This window comes from Oncorhynchus mykiss, chromosome 7 (assembly GCF_057628025.1).
Source record: "Oncorhynchus mykiss isolate SJ-2025 chromosome 7, ASM5762802v1, whole genome shotgun sequence".
Lineage (NCBI taxonomy): Eukaryota > Metazoa > Chordata > Actinopteri > Salmoniformes > Salmonidae > Oncorhynchus > Oncorhynchus mykiss.
In genome coordinates, this window is record NC_143028.1 from 32,584,084 (window position 1) to 32,605,682 (window position 21,599).

Consider the following 21,599-nt stretch of genomic DNA (forward strand, 5'->3'; position numbering starts at 1 on the left):
TTTTCACAATTCCTGACATTAATCCTAGCAAAAAAGTCCCTGTGTTAGGTCAGTTAATATCACCACTTTATTTTAAGAATGTGAAATATCAGAATAATAGTAGAGAGAATGATCTATTTTAGCTTTATTTTCTTTCATCACATTCCCAGTGGGTCAGAAGTTTACATACACTCAATTAGTATTTGGTAGCGTTGCCTTTAAATTGTTTAAAATTGGGTCAAATGTTTCAGGTAGCCTTCCACAAGCTTCCCACAATAAGTTGGGTGAATTAAGGCCCATTCCTCCTGACAGAGCTGGTGTAACTGAGTCGGGTTTGTAGGCCTCCTTGCTCACACACGCTTTTTCAGTTTCAGTTCAAACCACACATTTTCTAAATGATTGAGGTCAGGGCTATGTGATGGCCACCCCAATACCTTGACTTTGTTGTCCTTAAGCCATTTTGCCACAACTATGGAAGTATGCTTGGGGTCATTGTCCATTTGGAAGACCATTTGCGAACAACTTGAGATGTTCAATATAACCACATAATTTTCCTACCTCATGATGCCATCTATTTTGTAAAGTTCACCAGTCCCCCCTGCAGCAAAGCACCCCCACAACATGATGCTGAAACCCCCGTGCTTCATGGTTGGGATGGTGTTCTTCAGCTTGCAAGCCTCCCTCTTTTTCCTCCAAACATAACAATGGTCATTATGGCCAAACAGTTCTATATTTGTTTCATCAGACCAGAAGACGTGTCTCCAAAAGTATGATCTTTGTCCCCATGTGCAGCTGCAAACTGTAGTCTGGCTTTTCTATGGCGGTTTTGGAACAGTGGCTTCTTACTTGCTGAGCGGCCTTTCAGGTTATGTCGATATAGGACTCGTTTTACTGTGGATATAGATACTTTTGTACCCGTTTCCTCCAGCATCTTCACAAGGTCCTTTGCTGTTGTTCTGGGATTGATTTGCACTTTTCACACCAAAGTACATTCCTCTCTAGGAGACAGAACACGTCTCCTTCCTCAGTGGTATGACGGCTGCGTGGTCCCATGGTGTTTATACTTACATACTATTATTTGCACAAATGAACGTGGTACCTTCAGGCATTTGGATATTGCGCCCAAGGATGAACCAGGCTTGTGGAGGTCTATAATTTATTTTCTGAGGTATTGGCTGATTTCTTTTGATTTTCCCATGATGTCAAGCAAAGAGGCACTGAGTTTGAAGGTAGGCCTTGAAATACATCCACAGGTACACAGAAGCGTCTAAAGCCATGATATCATTTTCTGGAATTTTCCAAGCTGTTTAAAGGCACAGTCAACTTAGTGTATGTAAACTTCTGACCCACTGGAATTGTGATACATTGAATTATAACTGAAATAATCTGTCTGTAAACAATTGCTGGAAAAATTACTTGTAGAAGTAGATGTCCTAACCAACTTGCCAAAACTATAGTTTGTTAACAAGAAATTTGTGGAGTGGTTGAAAAACAAGTTTTTAATGACTCCAACCTAAGTGCATGTAAACTTCCAACTTCAACTGTATATATATAAAAAATAATCAGTCAAAAGTTTGGACACACCTACTCATTCAAGGGTTTTAGAGTAATAGTGAAGATATCAAAACTATGGAACACAAAAAAGTGTTAAACGAATCAAAATATATTTATATTTGAGAATCTTCAAAGTAGTCACCCTTTGCCTTGATGACAGCTTTGCACACTCTTGGCATTCTCTAAACCAGCTTCACCTTGAATGCTTTTACAACAGTCTTGAAGGAGTTCCCACATATGCTGAGCACTTGTTGGCTGCTTTTCCTTAACTCTGCAGTCCGACTCATCCCAAACCATCTCAATTTGGTTGAGGTCGGGGGATTGTGGAGGCCAGGTCATCTGATGCAGCACTCCATCACTCTCTTTCTTGGTCAAAAAGCCCTTACACAGCCTGCAGGTGTGTTGAGTCATTGTGTTGAGCCCAAGTTTAATTATCCTGGTATAGGTAACCAGGTTTTTAGTCTAAAATGTACACTGACACTTGGTAAAGTTCATGATGCAATTGTCCTTAACAAGGGCCCCAGTACCAGTGGGCGCAAAGAACCCCATAACAGCAAAGATCCACCACCATATTTTACAGTACGGATGAGTATTTTCTGCATATGAATTGTTCCTTCGAAGGCCAAACACGTATATTTTCATGTCATATGCCATAGCACTGGTTCCAATCCAAGTGCCAATGCCGTTTATCAAACTCCAAGCGGTGCTATGCTTAGATGACATGAAAATAAAGCCCTTTGGCCACGCACACAAATAGTGGGTTTGGCCTTCGAAAGAACAATGCAAATGCAGAAAATAACTAAATACAGTGGGCAGACTGTAGCATTCTGCACGTTGCAGCTTCATGAACAGCCCACCACTTCAGGCGTGCATTTTTCACCAGTCTGAACGAAATATCTAACAGCTGTAAATGACTGAGCTTTACTGTATGTTTCATGAAAATACTCTATAAAATCAAATCTCTTACTAGCTGGAGAGGAGAAGCAGTTCAGGGTAGTTGAACTATCCCTTTTAGTTAGGCAGACTGGTTTAATAAATCGAAAAACTTTCTCACCTTGAGCTCACAGTCCTCATTCACTGCCAAGTTACTGGGCTTCAGATCCTGCAGAGGGGAAGGAGAGAAGGGAGAATAAGGCAGGTATTGAGTATACACTAACACTGTCAGGTATTCCAATTTCTGCCCTCCACCAAATGCAAGCATCTTGACGTAAAGAATGATGTAAAGTACCAGTCAAAAGTTTGGACACACCTACTCATTCAAGGGTTTAAAAAATATATATATTTTTTAATATATATATTTTCTACAATGTAGAATAATAGTGAAAGACATCAAAACTATGACATAACACAGATGGAATCATGTAGTAACCAACAAAGTGTTAAACAAATCAAAATATTTTTGAGATTTGAGATTCTTCAAAGTAGCCACCCTTTGCCTTGGTGACATCTTTGCACACTATTGGCATTATTATTCTACAATGTAGAAAATAGTAAATAGTAAATAAATCATATATATAATATAATATAATATAATAATAAAACTTGAATGAGTAGGTGTGTCCAAACTTTTGACTGGTACTGTAAGTTTGATGTAACTTACTCTGTGGATGATGTCTGCTGAATGGATATACTGCAAAACAAAAACAGACAACTATTTACAACTGCATAGTTATGAAAACCTATAGCTGCACCTATGAAAACACACACACCTACCTTGAGACCCCGGAGGATCTGGTATATGAGGAACTGAACGTGGTCGTCCGTCAGTTTCTGACACTTGACGATATTGTTGAGGTCCGCCCCCATCAGGTGGGTCACCAGGTACCTGCCAATCACAACCCAAAAAAGGTAATGGGAAAATGTGTATAATTGCAGGAAATGTGCTTTAAAAAACAGTTGGCCACCCACAACCCCACACCACTGCTGAAAAAAATCCTACAGGGAACACAATAGGTTTAGAGAGAGAGGTCTCAAATTAAACTACAAATTACAAGCAGTAATGTTTTTTATTTTTTATTTTTACCTTTATTTAACTAGGCAAGTCAGTTAAGAACACATTCTTATTTTCAATGACGGCCTAGGAACAGTGGGTTAACTGCCTGTTCAGGGGCAGAACGACAGGTTTGTACCTTGTCAGCTCGGGGGTTTGAACTTGCAACCTTCCGGTTACTAGTCCAACGCTCTAACCACTAGGCTACCCTGCCGCCCCACAAGCAGTAAACACCGCTAAGTGCTTTACAGCTCATTTAGGGTGAACCAGGGATAGAGAAGGCAAGTCTAAAGAAGGTTGGTTCTTTAAATCAGAATAACAGTTTTCAGCTGCCTTTTAAAATGATAAACTTGGAATAGCTAACATGGCATTGGAACACAATAGTGATGGTTGCTGATAATGGGCCTCTGTAGATATTCCATTAAAAATCTGACGTTTCCAGCTACAATAGTCATTTACAACATTAACAATGTCTACACTGTATTTTTTATCAATGATGTTATTTTAATGGAAAAAATAGCTTTCTTTTATAAACAAGGGCATTTTTTTAAGTGACCCAAAACTTTTCGATGGTAGGTAGTGAGTGAGTGAGTGAGTGAGATCATATCCTAGCCCAATGAGAAATGAAGGTTAGTACTTCAGTATTCTACACACATTTATACTGGAAGCCACAGAGACAGTGGAATGCTTGTTACCATGGAAATAAGGAATAATGTGCAGCATTTGTGCAGTGGTAAACCTGCATGTGTCTCAGTGAGATAAATCACACGACCAAACACATTAAATAGAGACCTGCAGAAACAGGTTTGTTTAAATATAATACGGCTGGGATTTGCCAGGGACCTCACAATACGATATTATCACGATACTTATGCATAGATATGATATTGCGATTCTATATTATCACGATTCTATATGTATTGCGAGTCAATAGTGCATTTGATTGTGATTTGATGTTCCAAACATATTGGAACATCCTATAGAACAAGCTATAGGATGAAAAATACCAGAGTGTTGGAGCAGGTACAGCAGACTCGCGCTAGCTAACAAAAAAAAAGTAGAAAATAACAATGTTTTACAAATCGACACTTAGAGTCACAGGGCTCTATAAATAGGTGCAAGTGTTGAATGCACCTTAGTTTGCAATTTTGCGATGTAAAAACTGGCGCACTGGCATTTTCACCCCTTACACTAGGTTCTGCAATTTACCTGTCCAATATCAGCTCACTTGCATAGAGGTGGGAGGGGTGGCAAGATTTGATGTGTGTCCTTTAAAAAAAAAGCGCAAAAGTGGCAATTTCCTACAGCGCTAAATGAAAGTTAAGACCCATCAAAAGCAGGTAACATATTTGGTAATGGCATGGATTTTAAGAGCGGAAGTGCAACCTATCCAGCCAGTGCCCATGGAATCTCATATTTAAAAACGATTGATCCCCCCCCCCCACGTTTTGTTTAATTTGATTAAAACCAAGCATATCCTACCCCCCTTAATCAAGGCAGGTTTAGCAACTTTGCATGGGTGCGTCATTTTGTCCTGGCCATGCATTAGCCAAGTAGCCTATGAGTTAACAGGGTTTTCAAAAATGGCTTAGTGAGAGTGCCCTGAAATATTTGAGGTTTCATGATTCACAATTCACATACCTGCATACTTTATTTCGCTTGTTAAAGTAGGCAATCCCATCCCCATTTTCAAAGAGCGCCCCTCGTCCGATTACCAAAGATGCGCTCCTCCAAACTACTCAGTCTCCCTATAATGCCATATCAATAGGCAATTTTTTTTGAGAATGTGCCTCGGAATGACACAAATTACAACTCTCCTGTCAATTGTATAGACGTGCAAATGTTGTACGTTAAGACATTTAGGACTGTGTGCACACAGTGCCATGGAACAAGAGAGGTTATTTAAGATATCATGCTTCTGACTCCATCCGATTTTGAAATATTGTCATTTTATCAAATGAAACAAAAAACAAGAAATCATAGCCTCCCCTCAATGAAGGCTGTTTTTTTTTGTCATGCTCAATAAAGGGTTTGGCTCGTGAGAGTGCTTTGAAATAACTATCAATCACCAAAGCTTTAGTGAAAGATCAAGTTTGGGAGCAGCAAAACAGTGAGTGGACCTCCCCTTTTTATCATTAGTTTAGTCAGCTCCCATTATTTTTTATTTTTGATGTGCGTAAAAGCCTCAATAGTTTTAATTTTATACGCCCACGGGGAGCAATTATTGTGCCTGTAACTGCATTTAAACATAGACCATTTAAAAAAGGTTGTTTTATTTTGATTAGAATTTCAATTATTAACTCTCATTTTAAGCCTCATCAATAGTGCATTTAATCTTGCTTATTCACAATGTTTGGCATATCCATGGCTCAGACATTAAAGACATAATGCAATTTCAAGTGAATTCGGAAAGTATTCAGACCCTTTAACTTATTCCACATTTTGTTACGTTACAGCCTTATTCTAAAATGGATTACATAAATATTTTTCCTCCTCAATCTACACACAACAACCCATAATGACAAAGCGAAAAGAGGTTGAGACTTTCTCGCAAATGTATTAAAAATAAAAAAACATACCTTATTTACATTAGTATTCAGACCTTTTGCTATGAAACTTGAGCTCAGGTAGATCCTGTTCCAGTTGATCATCCTTGAGATGTTTCTACAACTTGATTGGAGTCCAAAAAACAAGCCATGAGGTGGAAGGAATTTTTCCGGAGCTCTTCGGACATGATTGTGTCGAGGCATAGATCTGGGGAAGGACATTAAAACAGCATCGAAGGTTCCCAAGAAACTCCATCATTCTTAAACAGAAGACGTTTGGAACCACAATGACTCTTCCTGTAGCTAGCCGCCCGGCCAAAACTGAGCAATCGGGGGAGAAGGGCCTTGGTGTCAGGGAGCTGACCAAGATCCCAATGGTCTCTCTCAAAGAGCTACCGTGTTCTTCCGTGGAGATGGGAGAACATTCCAGAAGGACAACCATCTCTGCAGAACTCCACAAATCAGGCCTTTATGGTAGAGTGGCCAGACGGAAGCAAAAAAGGTAAAAGGCACATGACAGCCAGCTTGGACTTTGCCAAAAGGCCCCTAAAGACTCCCAGACCACGAGAAACAAGATTGTCTGGTCTGATGAAACAAAGATTGAACTCTCTGGCCTGAATGCCAATCGTCACACCTGGAGGAAACCTGGCACCATCCCTACGGTGCTGTGGGGATTTTTTTCAGCGGCAGGGATTGGGAGACTAGTCAGGATTGAGGGAAATGGATGGAGCAAAGATCCTTGACGAAAACCTGCTCCATAGTGCTCAGACTGGGGAAGGTTTACCTTCCAACAGGACAAGGACCCTAAGCACACAGCCAAGACCACACAGGAATGGCTTTGGGACAAGTCTCTGAATGTCCTTGAGTGGCCCAGCCAGAGCCTGGAATTGAATCCAATCAAACATCTCTGGAGTGACCTGAAAATAGCTGTACAGTGACGCGTCACATCCAACCTGACAGAGATTGAGAGAATCTGCGGAGAAGAATGGGAGAAACTCCCCAAATACAGGTGTGCCAAGCTTGTAGAGTCATAACCAAGAAGACTAAGCTGTATTTGCTGCCAAAGGTGCTCCAACAAAAGTACTGAGTAAAGGGTCTAAATACTTATGTAAATGTACTATTTCAGCTTTATATTTTAAATAACTTGCAAAATTTCAAAAAAACTGTTTTTGCTTTGTCATTATGGGGTATTGTGTGTAGATTGCTGAGGATTGTTTATTTAATCTATTTTAGAATAAGGCTGTAACAAAATGTGGAAAAAGTCAAGGGGTCTGAATACTTTCCGAATGCACTGTACAGTAGGCCTAGCCTCTAGATCACAGCGAATGCTATGTTTAACAATATATTTCCATACTTCTGTAGGTTATTTAACAAATTAGGCTACAATGGACTAACATTCGAATTGGAGTTGACAACGCAATTCATAAAATACTGTAAATACACAACTTGAAGCAACCACATATTTAGCCACAGATCACGTTCTGATTGGGGGGGGGGGGGGGGGGGGTGTCAAGCCTCGACACATCTACAACTTTATATTCATCAAAACCCAGCACTTGCACACCGCCAGCATCTGTGCCCATAATTCCGGTTGTGAAAATAGCAAAAATATTTGACACACCCCCGAACCTATGGCACTACCACCCGCGCTTACATGTACCATTGCGTTAAGTTTGTTAAAATGGAGCCCACAGTATCGACATAAAATCGTCAAAAATAATATCGCAATACTCTACTGTTAGCTTGGGTGGTATACTGTATAAACCGTATACCGGGGTATGTGGGAAAAGCCACGGAATGGTTTTTCAATACAGTCCAAAGTTTTCCAATATATTTGAATATTTGTAGCTACTTAAGTTATTACCTTGCAGTCAACTTGTGCAATACCTTAAGGGAGATAAAAACAGATTGCGTTCTTCATTTCACCAGTCACATTATTTTATTAAATGATTAAGCTTACTGTAGATCCCCAAAACAGTTGTGCCAGTCACTGTGTTTGTTTGTAAATAGCACAACGGGAGAAAGCGAGCTTCTTCCATAGCGTTCTATATATATTGAAAAGTCTCTCTGTGTGGCGCACACGAGGTGATAAAGTTACACTTGTACTGAATTCACAACTAAATGTTTGCCATCAGATATCTTATAACGGCTTCCTGCCAGAAGACAAAGAGTTCTGGATGAGTTATTTTCCCCCTGTGTGTTTCCTACTAGCGTTTGCCCGTCTTTGCAATTTGTTTGTTAGTTTTCGCTCGTTAGCATTTAGCTAACAGCGTCTATGTGATTTCGTTATTAATTTGTGCCAAGTTTGTTAGCAATCTGGTAACGGAGGCCCAATGGGCTTTTACTGTGTTTTTAGTACCCACTTGTGTGCTATGCTGGTAATACCACAAATTCCGGTATGAGAGAAGGACAGTACAACAATATTAAAATCTGGAACCGCCCAAGCCTGCTGTATCGATCCCCCCCCATCCCTATAACATATACATTTGCATGTGTTCTGCTAAGCAACTTAAACTCCTATACAACAGCTATTTTAAATGCCAGAGCGAGGGGTTTAGAAATGGCGAGCAAGAGAGAGAACAAGAAAGATGTTACTCACACATCGTTGAACTCCTCTAGGCTGGTAGCGGGCGTAAACACATCCAACAGGCCGATCACCTGACAGAAAGAGGAGGTCAAAGGTTAGACAACATTCTAAATACAACAGACACAACTCACATTGCAAACATAACTCATACTACAGAAAAAGCTCACACTACAGTCAAAACAATAACAAACACCACAACATGTGGTCTTCTTCCAACTGCTAAAATCCCTCAGGGGGATTGAGGCAATGTGCAGAGTGCACAAACAGAGGAGAATGGTTTATGCATTCGTCTTTGTGCAAAGAAAAGTAGAGCCTTCTTAGTGTGAGACTGTGCTTACTGCCCGTCATCCTTGACATGGTCTTTCACTGTTTTAATAACCATCAGATAAAGGTCGCTTTGACAACAAACATCACGTTTCTTCAAACAAAGTTTAGGGAGTTTTGGATGCAGTCATGGCAGGTCGTTCTAAAGCTTTGGAACAGAGCCCAAACCACTGTTCTGCTCTCAACACAGGACAGACAGTACACAGTGACAGTCGGTGCTCTGTGACACAGGCTAATGCACTCATAGTGTGTGTGTGTGTGTGTGTGTGTTGCTGTTAACACAGGAGAAAGTGATGACTGAACTCCTTACAGGAAATCATGCAGAATACAATAAACAGAAAGAGAGAGCCAAAGGGAGAGAGAACAAGGGAATGAGAGGGAAAAGGAGAGAGAAAGAAGAGCTAGCATGCAGGCACTGTGTGGGTGGCTAGAGAGGAGTTGAGGAGAGCGGACAGAGGGAGGAAGCGGACATCGGTGCCAGACCCAGTGTGCCCCCCTCTAGAGAAACTGACTGATGTGGGTGGGTGTCATAACAACACGACTCGACACCGTCCACGCAGGGCAGAGCCCTCTGCGATTGGTGGACTCGAGCCAAAACAAAAAGTGATTGGCTGACTCAGGCTTTCCAAAAAAACATAGCCTACAGTGTAACCAGGCAACAGCGGGGAAATTCACTCAGAGAATAAGTGGGTCAAGACTCAAGAGCTGTGATCAAACTGACACATGTATCTACTCTACTGTTCCCTTACCTGCTGCTAAGCGCTAATTGTTACCTGAACTCAAAAGAGAAGTTTAAACAACTCAAACCCACACACTCCCTGTGGCAGGTAGATCCTGCTGTTGCCTGAGCGTTACCTAAAGTCACAGAGGGATAACATTTAGTTTTCGAAAAAAGACCTTGTGCACAATCACCACAGTCAGCCTTGTCCGATAAATATGAATTTATTGCCATTTGCCACACACAACCACAGTTTGGTGGTATTTGCTTACGGTGCAGCAGCATGGTGACTCTTAAGTTGGACTCTGGGTCAAACCCCCTATCATCTTCAACTTGACCATGAAACACAGCAGTTGACCTAGTGTGTTCAGCTTCACAACCACTGAATCATTCAGTGAAACCCCACACCCCTGACAGAAGAAATTTGCTCCAGTGTTGTTAACACCACTGGTTTATGCAGAGTTAACCTCCCTTCACACCACAAGCATAACAGGCATAATATTGGATGCAACCAGGGGTTGTAAAGGTGAAGTGTTGGGGTTTGCGGCATCATACCACCGTGAGAGTGAAATCAGTGAGCAGGACTGATGTTTGAATAAGCACTGAGGGGCCTCTTCAGATCCTACAACTTAGCTCTCCTATGGTGACTCAATTTTAGAGAGGGGATGTGACCATAGAATTAGAACGACTAGAATATTCTAACATTTCCACTTAAGTCAAGGTACTCTGGTGCGTGGCCAACCGAACTAAATGACAATCGCCCCGTAGCACTCACTGCTGTCATCATGAAGTGCTTTGAGAGGCTAGTTAAAGATCATATCACCTCTACCTTACCCGACACCCACTTCAATTTGCTTTCCGCCCCAATAGATCCACAGACGATACAATAGCTATCGCACTGCACATTGCCCTATACCATCTGGACAAGAGGAATACCTACGTCAGAATGCTGGTCATTGACTAAAGCTCAGCATTCAACACCATAGTACCCTACAAGCTCATCATTAAGCTCAGGGCCCTGGGTCTGAACCTCGCCCTGTGCAACTGGGTCCTGGACTTCTTGACGGGCCTCCCCCAGGTGGTGAAGGTAGGAAACAACCCCTCCACTTCGCTGATCCTTAACACAGGGGCCCCACAAGGGTGCGTGCTCAGCCCCCTCCTGTTCTCCCTGTTCATCCATGACTGCGTGGCCACACACGCCTCCAACTCAATCATCAAGTTTGCAGACGACACAACAGTAGTAGGCCCGATTACCAATAATGACGAGACAGCCTACAGGGAGGTGTGAGTGAGGTTCCTGGCAGAGTGGGGCCAGGAAAATAAACTCTCGCTCAACGTCAACAAAACTAAGGAGCTGATCATGGACTTCAGGAAACAGCAGAGGGAGACCGCTCCTGTCCACATTGACGGGTCCGCAGTAGAGAAGGTGGAAAGCTTCAAGTTCCTCGGCGTACACATCACTGACAATCTGAAATGGTGCACCCACACAGAAAATGTGGCGAAGGTGGCGCAAAAGTACCTCTTCAACCTCAGAAGGCTGCAGAAATTCAGCTTGGCCCCTATGACCCTCAGAAACTTACACCAATGCACAGTTGAGAGCATCCTGTCGGGCAATATCACCGCCTGTACGGCAACTGCACCGGGCCGCAACCGCAGGGCTCTCCAGAGGGTGGTACGGTCTGCCCAACGCATCACCGTGGACACACTGCCTGCCTGCCCTTCAGGTCATCCAGCACCCGATGTCACAGGAAGGCCGATCATCAAGGTCCTCAACCACCCGAGCCACCGCCTGTTCACCCCGCTATCATCCAGAAGGCAAGGTCAGTAAAGGTGCATCAAAGCAGGGACCGAGAGACTAAAAAACAGCTTCTATCTCAGGGCCATAATGTTAAATAGCCATACTAGCCGGCTACCACCTGGCTACACAACCCTGCACCTTAGAGGCTGTTGCACTATATACATAAACATGGAATCACTGGCCATTTTAAATAATGGAACACTAGGCACTTTAATACTTTTTACATACATATGAGATGAGTAAAGTAGTATCTACTGTAATCTATTCTACTGTATTTAGTCAATGCCACGCTGACATTGCTCGTCCTAATATTTATACATTTCTTAATTCCATTCTTTTACTTTTAGATTTATGTGTATTGTTGTGACTTGTTAGATACTACTGCACTGTTGGAGCTAGGAACACAAGCATTTTGCTACACCCGCAATAACATCTGATAAATACGTGTATGTGACCAATACAATTTGACTTGACATTGAATGTCATGGTCCAAAGGGCCAGGGGTCTTTTGTTGGTTCAAGTGAATATCATTCTATGGATGTGACACTGACCTGTTGATCCCTTCAGACAGAAGCTCCAGTACACTGTTACCACAGGAGCCGGAGGATCATATAAAAACACATACTTCGTCCACTCGACTCCCTTCACACGTACTCGTGCGCACACACAAAAACAGACACGTCTACTCCATCTGCTCTTTAGATTAAGAGATGGCAACCAATAGCCTTTCATAGCACACAGATACAGTACCACAGTCAGTAACTCTCACTCTTGAGGTCAGGTCAGCTTTCCCCAGAGTGGATGCAGATGGCGGCAACACACACATGCATGGGCGCGTGCACACACACACACACACACACAAGATTTTTCAGAAATCTGAGTTGGAGGATTATTGGAACTTGAATAAGCAGCGAGGAAATCCTCTAGGCTCAAACTGGGACACGTGAAAAATCTGGTTACTTCTGCAAAGTTGGACTGATCGATCAGTAAAAAGGTCAAGGAAAGGTTAACTCACATGCTCCGGGAGGTGTGTGTGGGGACGGGGTTAACTTACGTTCTCGTGTTTCATGTGTTTGAGGAGTCGTAGTTCTCTGTAGGTCCTCTTAGCGTGGATGACGGACTGGAACGGCCTCGACAGCTTCTTCACCGCTATCTTCAGCCCCGACTTCACGTCATACGACGAGCTGCGCAGTGTCAAAGAGCACACACACACCTTGGTAATTATAACATTCATATCACATGTATAATATTACTGATATAACATAACATTCCTGTTATCACAGTAATGACGTTACATCAATAATTCAACGCTACATTCCTCTTATTTCAATTGCAAGCTACTTTCAACCAGACATTTAAATAAACCATTATTAAATGTAATATTGTGTGAAGTGGTCCTTGGGACCTGGAGAGGCACTGTACACAAAGGTGTTTTATTAAACATCATGATTGTTGTAGCCTCGGTAATTTTGCAGTACTTCGTATCAATGCAGTAGCCCTCCCTTCCTGCCGCATGTAACACAGCACAGTTAGAGCAAATCTACAGCAAGGCAACAGTACACGTCGTCCCCCACAAATGATGCAGCGCATCATTTGACTTCGATACCGATACCAGTCTTAGTATCACGATACTCGGTTACCACAGCAAAAAAAAGGCGTATTAGCCAAAGTCACAGTCAAAATGGCACTTGATCCAGACAGATCCTTTGAGATCAATATATCATTATGTTTGATGTGAATTTTTCTGAGACACCCTTGTGTGCATTAATGAATCAATGATACAACCAATCTGTCTTTGTTCTAACCAATCTACATAAAAACATAACATTTAAAGTAAATTATAACCGTTAAGTCTCTATTGATAAACTGGGTAAATCAAGATGTAGCCTAGGCCAATTCACAATAGAGGTGAATGCGTATTCAATAGGAATGTGTGCATGCATTGAGGTATATGGAGCTTGTTTTGGCTGATTTCATGGTGCTACAGATGAAAAACAAATCTGTTTCCCTTCCATTTGAAACTTATTTTATTGTACTGATCAACAACATTTGAATAGAAGAAGAAATCTCTTTTAGAAAAGTGCACGCTGTCTCAGCCCTAATGATGTCATTCACACACACGGACAGAGAGATGTGACTGATGCGAGGGAGACAAAGTGAATTAATCAAGTTTTGGCAATGACTATGGTTTTTGGTGACACTCAGCTTTGAAATAAGGATATTTTGCATTATTGTTTGCATTTTATGACAAAGTACTAGGGTAGTGAATTGATGTTAGCTTCAGCTGTGAGCTAGCCAGGAAAGCTATCCTACAAAGCTGGAAGCTACCTGTATTTTCTTGCATTGTAAAGTGTTCTAGCCTGTAATGGACATTGTTTTGAGAACAGTAATTAACAGTTGCAACATTTCTACATGATGTGTCGCATGTGTCGAAGTGTGTTAACTTCTGTGCAGCATGAGGGGGGAGCTAACATGTTGCAGCACACACACCCCAGTGAGTGCAGCGGTTCCTCAGGACAGGCTAGAGCTAGCATTGAGTAAGTGTAGCAGGCACGGTGCGCTCGCTCTATAAAGGGGACATCCGCTGCGCTGATAGACAGACTTGATCCTCTCAAATCAGTAGAAGACGTCAGACACATTTGATAGAATTACTGAAAGTAACAAATTCTGTTACCGAACAGTTTCAAGTTCTGGTATTGAAAGAGTACAAAAGTTTCAGTATACCGTGCAACACTATTCATTTGGTTTTCTTATGGGAAATGTTTTACTCATGAGGGGCTGTATATATAGTGCTTTCAAAGTATTCACACCCCCTTACTTTTCACATTTTCTTGTGTTACAAAGTCATTTTTTTGTCAACGATCTACACAAAATACTTGAACGTTAAAGTGGAAGAACATTTTTCTATATTTTTTTATGAATTGGAACAAAAACACTAAAATATCTCATTCACATAAGTATTCACACCACTGAGTCAATACATGCCAGAATCACCTTTGGCAGTGATTAGAGCTGGCGTCTTTCTGGGTAAGGGTAAGAACTTTGCACACCTGTCTGGTTAGACTGTAAACTCTCCTTCCAGACTTACATTAAGCATCTCCAATCCAAAATTAAATCTAGAATCAGCTTCCTATTTCGCAACAAAGCCTCCTTCACTCATGCTGCAGAACATACCCTCGTAAAACAGACTATCCTACCAATCCTTGACATCAGCGATGTCATTTACAAAATAGCCTCCAACACTCAGCAAATTGGATGTAGTCCATCACAGTGCCATCGGTTTTGTCACCCACCACTGCGACCTGTATGCTCTCGTTGGCTGGCCCTCGCTACATATTTGTCGCCAAACCCACTGGCTCCAGGTCATCTGCAAGTCTTTGCTAGGTAAAGCCCCACCTTATCTCAGCTCACAGGTCACCACAGCAACACCCACCTGCAGCATGCGCTCCAGCAGGTATATTTCACTGGTCATCTATGAAAGCAAACACCCCGTTTGGCTGCCTTTCCTTCCAGTTCTCTGCTGCCAATGACAAGAACGAATTGCAAATATCACTGAAGCCTTAAACAGTGGGACAAAAAAGTATTTAGTCAGCCACCAATTGTGCAAGTTCTCCCACTTAAAAAGATGAGAGAGGGATGTAATTTTCATCATAGGTACACTTCAACTATGACAGACAAAATGAGATTTTTTATTTTTTTTTAATCACATTGTAGGATTTTTAATGAATTTATTTGCAAATTATGGTGGAAAATAAGTATTATAAAAACTTATTTGCTTGCCATAACAAACGGGTTGAATACTTATTGACTCTTGACATTTCAGTTTTATAATGTTTTATTCATTTGCAAACATTTCTAAAAACAGATTTCCCCTTTGACATTACAGGGTATTGTGTGTAGATCAGTGAGACAAAATCTCAATTTAATCCATTTAAAATTCAGACTTTAACACAACAAAATACGGAAAAGTCAAGTGGTCTGAAAGCACTGTGAGTACAAAATGTAATGACTGTAGGGACAGGAGATATGCATGTTCAAAGTTTTGGAATTTCAGTTGATTACTACAGCGCCCCCTTGGGACAACCAGTCATTTTGTAAATGTCGGATTTCCATGGCAAGACGCATTTTCAAACCCAAGTTTCATTGTACATACGGAGACAGATCCGCAGTCCCACGGGGACGATAAAAGTGATTATGAAAAACAAAAAAAATGAAAAATGAAAACCAACATTTTTGTCAACTGTATCTGTATGGAATTACACTGCTTATAGGTAGTCACCCTTTCAAAATGTTCACCTTTTGTGACTGAACGGAGCTTATAGATCCTTATGGGAAACTTGTAAAAATATTGAAAAACATAAATTTCACTCTGACATTATGTAGGCCAATGACAAAAAAATCTTTAATCCATTTTAAATTCAAGCTGTAACAACAAAATGTGGAATAGGTTGAGGGGTGTGAATACTTTCTGAAGGCACTGTGTGTGTACTTTTTCCCTTTGCTACGTTACAGCCTTATTCTAAAATGGATTACATAAAAATTCCCGGAAATCTACACACAATACCCCATAATGACGAAGCAAAAACAGGTTTAGATATTTTTGGAAGCAGAAACAATGGAAACAGAAATACATACATAAGTATTCAGACTAGAGGTCGACCGAATAATCAGAATGACGATTAATTAGGGCCGATTTCAAGTTTTCATAACAAATCGGAAATTGTTGTTTTTTTACACTTTTATTTAACTAGGTAAGTCAGTTAAGAACACATTCTTATTTTCAATGACGGCCTAGGAACGAGGCAGAATGACAGATTTTTAGCTTGTCAGCTCAGGGGATCCAATCTTGCAACCTTACAGTTAACTAGTCCGACGCTCTAACCACCTGCCTCACGAGGAGCCTGCCTGTTACACGAATGCAGTAAGCCAAGGTAAGTTGCTAGCTAGCATTAATCTTATGAAAAACAATCAACGACTGTCGTTGCTCCAATGTGTACTTAACCATAAACATCAATGCCTTTCTTAAAATCAATACACAAGTATATATTTTTAAACCTGTATATTTAGCTAAAAGAAATCCAGGTTAGCAGGCAATATTAACCAGGTGAAATTGTGTAATTTCTTGTGTTCATTGCACGCAGAGTCAGGGTATATGCAACAGTTTGGGCTGCCTGGCTCATTGCGAACTAATTTGCCAGAATTTTACGTAATTATGACATAACATTGAAGGTTGTGCAATGTAACAGGAATATTTAGACTCATGGATGCCACCCGTTAGATGAAATACGGAACGGAATAAACGTTTTGTTTGAGGTGATAGTTTCTGGATTTGACCTAAGGCTCGTATTTCTGTGTGTTTATTATAGTTAAGTCTATGATTTGATAGAGCAGTCTGACTGAGGGGTGGTAGGCAGCAGCAGGCTCGTAATAGTCAAAGGTATATGGTTTAGAGAGAAATAGTCGACGCGTTATAATTCCTGTAATAACTTGCGGCTGAACTTGAAAGGGGTTCCTTCGTTATTTTACCGTTTATGGAGAATGTCTTGATCTACTTCAAATAAGGTCTGTGTTTCGTTCAGGCTTAAACCTTCTCGGCGTTTTGATACCCATGTAAATCTCACTAGGATAAGGTAACGTTTGTCAAAATATTTTCATAAATCCACTCTACAAAATAAATGATATTCGCTTATATTTAGCAAATATTGATCAGAGTTACCTTGTCCTATGGATATCTACACAGTTATAAAATTGCCAAGGTGGTGTAAGCCTACACGAAACACAGACCTTATTTTAAGTGAATCTAAAAACATCCTATGGAATAAATGAATGAAGAAACCGCTTTTCAGATTTTGCTAGAAGGTGTCATGGGAATTATGACTCGCACTTTGGTAGTCAATTCTTACCATGTCCATTATTAAAATAGGATTTCCAGCATATAGAAAGTACAGTTTTTGTTTTCAACATTCATCACATGGAACTTAAACACAGGTAACTTGAGAGTATTTGTCTCCAGAGCAGACTCTTCAGTATCATTGTCACTTCAGAGCTGTGTGTGTGTGTTTTACAGATGCCAGAGAAAAGCAGAGCACCAGTGTGGGACTGTTACATGGAATTGGCACCAGGGAAAGCAAGGTATCTTATTTGTGATAAAGATGTAAGCATGGGGTCAGCAATGGCTAAATCAAAAAATACCACCAACCTGTGGACACATCCAAAAGCCCATAATGTATTATATTAAGTTAAAATAAGTGTTAATTCAGTATTGTTGCAATTGTCATTATTACAAAAGTGTATATATAAAAAATGTAAATAAAAAAAATTGTCAGATTAAATCGGTATCTGCCTTTTTTGTCCTCCAATAATCGGTATCGGTGTTGAAAAATCATAATCGGTCGTCCTCTAATTCAGACCCTTTGCTTTGAGACTCTGTTTCCATTGATCATCCTTGAGATGTTTCTACAACTTGATTGGAGTCCACCTGTGGTAAATTCTATTGATTGGACATGATTTGGAAAGGCACACGCCGGTCTATATAAGGTCCCACAGTTGACAGGTCATGTCAGAGCAAAAAACAAGCTATGAGGGCAAATGAATTGTCTGTAGAGCTCCGAGACAGGATTGTGTTAAGGCAAAGATCTGGGGAAGGGTAACAAAATATTTCTGCAGCATTGAAGGTCCCTAAGACCACAGTGGCCTTGATCATTCTTAAATGGAAGAAGTTTGGAACCACCTAGACTCTTCCTCAAGCTGGCTGCCCGGCCAAAATTGAGCAATCGGGGGAGAAGGGCCTTGGGAGCTGATCAATAACCTGATGGTCTCTCTGATAAAGCTCCAGTGTTCCTCTGTGGAGATGGGAGATCATTCCAGAAGGACAACCATCTCTGCAGCACTCAATGGAAACAATGGAAACAGAAATACATACATAAGTATTCAGACTAGAGGTCGACCGAATAATCAGAATGACGATTAATTAGGGCCGATTTCAAGTTTTCATAACAAATCGGAAATTGTTGTTTTTTTACACTTTTATTTAACTAGGTAAGTCAGTTAAGAACACATTCTTATTTTCAATGACGGCCTAGGAACGAGGCAGAATGACAGATTTTTAGCTTGTCAGCTCAGGGGATCCAATCTTGCAACCTTACAGTTAACTAGTCCGACGCTCTAACCACCTGCCTCACGAGGAGCCTGCCTGTTACACGAATGCAGTAAGCCAAGGTAAGTTGCTAGCTAGCATTAATCTTATGAAAAACAATCAACGACTGTCGTTGCTCCAATGTGTACTTAACCATAAACATCAATGCCTTTCTTAAAATCAATACACAAGTATATATTTTTAAACCTGTATATTTAGCTAAAAGAAATCCAGGTTAGCAGGCAATATTAACCAGGTGAAATTGTGTAATTTCTTGTGTTCATTGCACGCAGAGTCAGGGTATATGCAACAGTTTGGGCTGCCTGGCTCATTGCGAACTAATTTGCCAGAATTTTACGTAATTATGACATAACATTGAAGGTTGTGCAATGTAACAGGAATATTTAGACTCATGGATGCCACCCGTTAGATGAAATACGGAACGGAATAAACGTTTTGTTTGAGGTGATAGTTTCTGGATTTGACCTAAGGCTCGTATTTCTGTGTGTTTATTATAGTTAAGTCTATGATTTGATAGAGCAGTCTGACTGAGGGGTGGTAGGCAGCAGCAGGCTCGTAATAGTCAAAGGTATATGGTTTAGAGAGAAATAGTCGACGCGTTATAATTCCTGTAATAACTTGCGGCTGAACTTGAAAGGGGTTCCTTCGTTATTTTACCGTTTATGGAGAATGTCTTGATCTACTTCAAATAAGGTCTGTGTTTCGTTCAGGCTTAAACCTTCTCGGCGTTTTGATACCCATGTAAATCTCACTAGGATAAGGTAACGTTTGTCAAAATATTTTCATAAATCCACTCTACAAAATAAATGATATTCGCTTATATTTAGCAAATATTGATCAGAGTTACCTTGTCCTATGGATATCTACACAGTTATAAAATTGCCAAGGTGGTGTAAGCCTACACGAAACACAGACCTTATTTTAAGTGAATCTAAAAACATCCTATGGAATAAATGAATGAAGAAACCGCTTTTCAGATTTTGCTAGAAGGTGTCATGGGAATTATGACTCGCACTTTGGTAGTCAATTCTTACCATGTCCATTATTAAAATAGGATTTCCAGCATATAGAAAGTACAGTTTTTGTTTTCAACATTCATCACATGGAACTTAAACACAGGTAACTTGAGAGTATTTGTCTCCAGAGCAGACTCTTCAGTATCATTGTCACTTCAGAGCTGTGTGTGTGTGTTTTACAGATGCCAGAGAAAAGCAGAGCACCAGTGTGGGACTGTTACATGGAATTGGCACCAGGGAAAGCAAGGTATCTTATTTGTGATAAAGATGTAAGCATGGGGTTAGCAATGGCTAAATAAAAAAATACCACCAACCTGTGGACACATCCAAAAGCCCATAATGTATTATATTAAGTTAAAATAAGTGTTAATTCAGTATTGTTGCAATTGTCATTATTACAAAAGTGTATATATAAAAAATGTAAATAAAAAAAATTGTCAGATTAAATCGGTATCTGCCTTTTTTGTCCTCCAATAATCGGTATCGGTGTTGAAAAATCATAATCGGTCGTCCTCTAATTCAGACCCTTTGCTTTGAGACTCTGTTTCCATTGATCATCCTTGAGATGTTTCTACAACTTGATTGGAGTCCACCTGTGGTAAATTCTATTGATTGGACATGATTTGGAAAGGCACACGCCGGTCTATATAAGGTCCCACAGTTGACAGGTCATGTCAGAGCAAAAAACAAGCTATGAGGGCAAATGAATTGTCTGTAGAGCTCCGAGACAGGATTGTGTTAAGGCAAAGATCTGGGGAAGGGTAACAAAATATTTCTGCAGCATTGAAGGTCCCTAAGACCACAGTGGCCTTGATCATTCTTAAATGGAAGAAGTTTGGAACCACCTAGACTCTTCCTCAAGCTGGCTGCCCGGCCAAAATTGAGCAATCGGGGGAGAAGGGCCTTGGGAGCTGATCAATAACCTGATGGTCTCTCTGATAAAGCTCCAGTGTTCCTCTGTGGAGATGGGAGATCATTCCAGAAGGACAACCATTTCTGCAGCACTCCACCAATCAGGCCTTTATTGTAGAGTGGCCAGACGGAAGCCGCTCATCAGTAAAAGACTGCTTGGAGTTTGCTAAAAGGCACCTGAAGACTCTCAGACCAAGATTCTCTGGTCTGATGAAACCAAGATTGAACTCTTTGGCCTGAATGTGAAGCGTCACATCTGGAGGAAACCTGGCACCATCCCTATGGTGAAGCACGATGGTGGCAGCATCACGCTGTGGGGATGTTTTTCAGCAGCATGGACTGGGAGACTAGTCAGGATTGAGGGAAAGATGAACAGAGCAAAGTACAGGGAGATCCTTCATGAAAACCTGCTCCAGAGCGCTCAGAACCTCAGACTGGGGCGAAGGTTCACCTTCCAACAGGACAACAACCCATAGCACACAGCCAAGACAATGCAAGAGTGGCTTCGGGACAAGTCTCTGAATGTCCTTGAGTGGCCCAACCCAACTTGAACCCAATCAAACATTTCTGGAGAGACCTGAAAATAGCTGTGCAGCGATTCTCCCCATCCAACCTGACAGAGCTTGAGAGGATCTGCAGAGAAGAATGTGAGAAACTCCCCAAATACAGGTATGCCAAGCTTTTAGTGTCATAACTCTTTTTGGGTGAGGCAGTAATCGCTGCCAAATGTGCTTCAACAAAGTACTGAGTAAAGGGTCTGAATACTTATGCAAATGTGAAATCCGTTTAAAAAAAAAAAAAAAATTATACATTTGCACACATTTCTAAAACCTGGTTTTGCTTTGGCATTATGGGGAATTGTGTGTAGATTGATGAGGGAAAAAAACGATGGAATCCATTTGAGAATAATGTGGTAATGTAACACAATAAGGAAAAAGTCAAGGGGACTGAATACTTAACAAATGCTATGTATGTAGCACGGAGTTCCAATATGATAAAAAAAATCTACAGGCAGGTTA

At 40.9% G+C, this 21,599-nt stretch overlaps 1 protein-coding gene across 2 annotated transcripts in view; it reads right to left on the reverse strand.

Annotated features, from left to right (window-relative positions):
• LOC110528948 (mitogen-activated protein kinase 14A) overlaps positions 1-21,599 on the reverse strand; it is a 51,708-nt gene that overhangs the window by 15,330 nt on the left and 14,779 nt on the right. For both annotated transcript variants that reach the window (XM_036983205.2, XM_036983203.2), the window contains 5 exons: positions 12,551-12,680; positions 8,669-8,727; positions 3,247-3,358; positions 3,134-3,163; positions 2,588-2,635 (listed from right to left, as the gene is read on the reverse strand). In XM_036983205.2, coding sequence (XP_036839100.1) covers positions 2,588-2,635; positions 3,134-3,163; positions 3,247-3,358; positions 8,669-8,727; positions 12,551-12,680 — 379 coding nt within the window. The remainder of the gene's footprint in view (positions 1-2,587; positions 2,636-3,133; positions 3,164-3,246; positions 3,359-8,668; positions 8,728-12,550; positions 12,681-21,599) is intronic.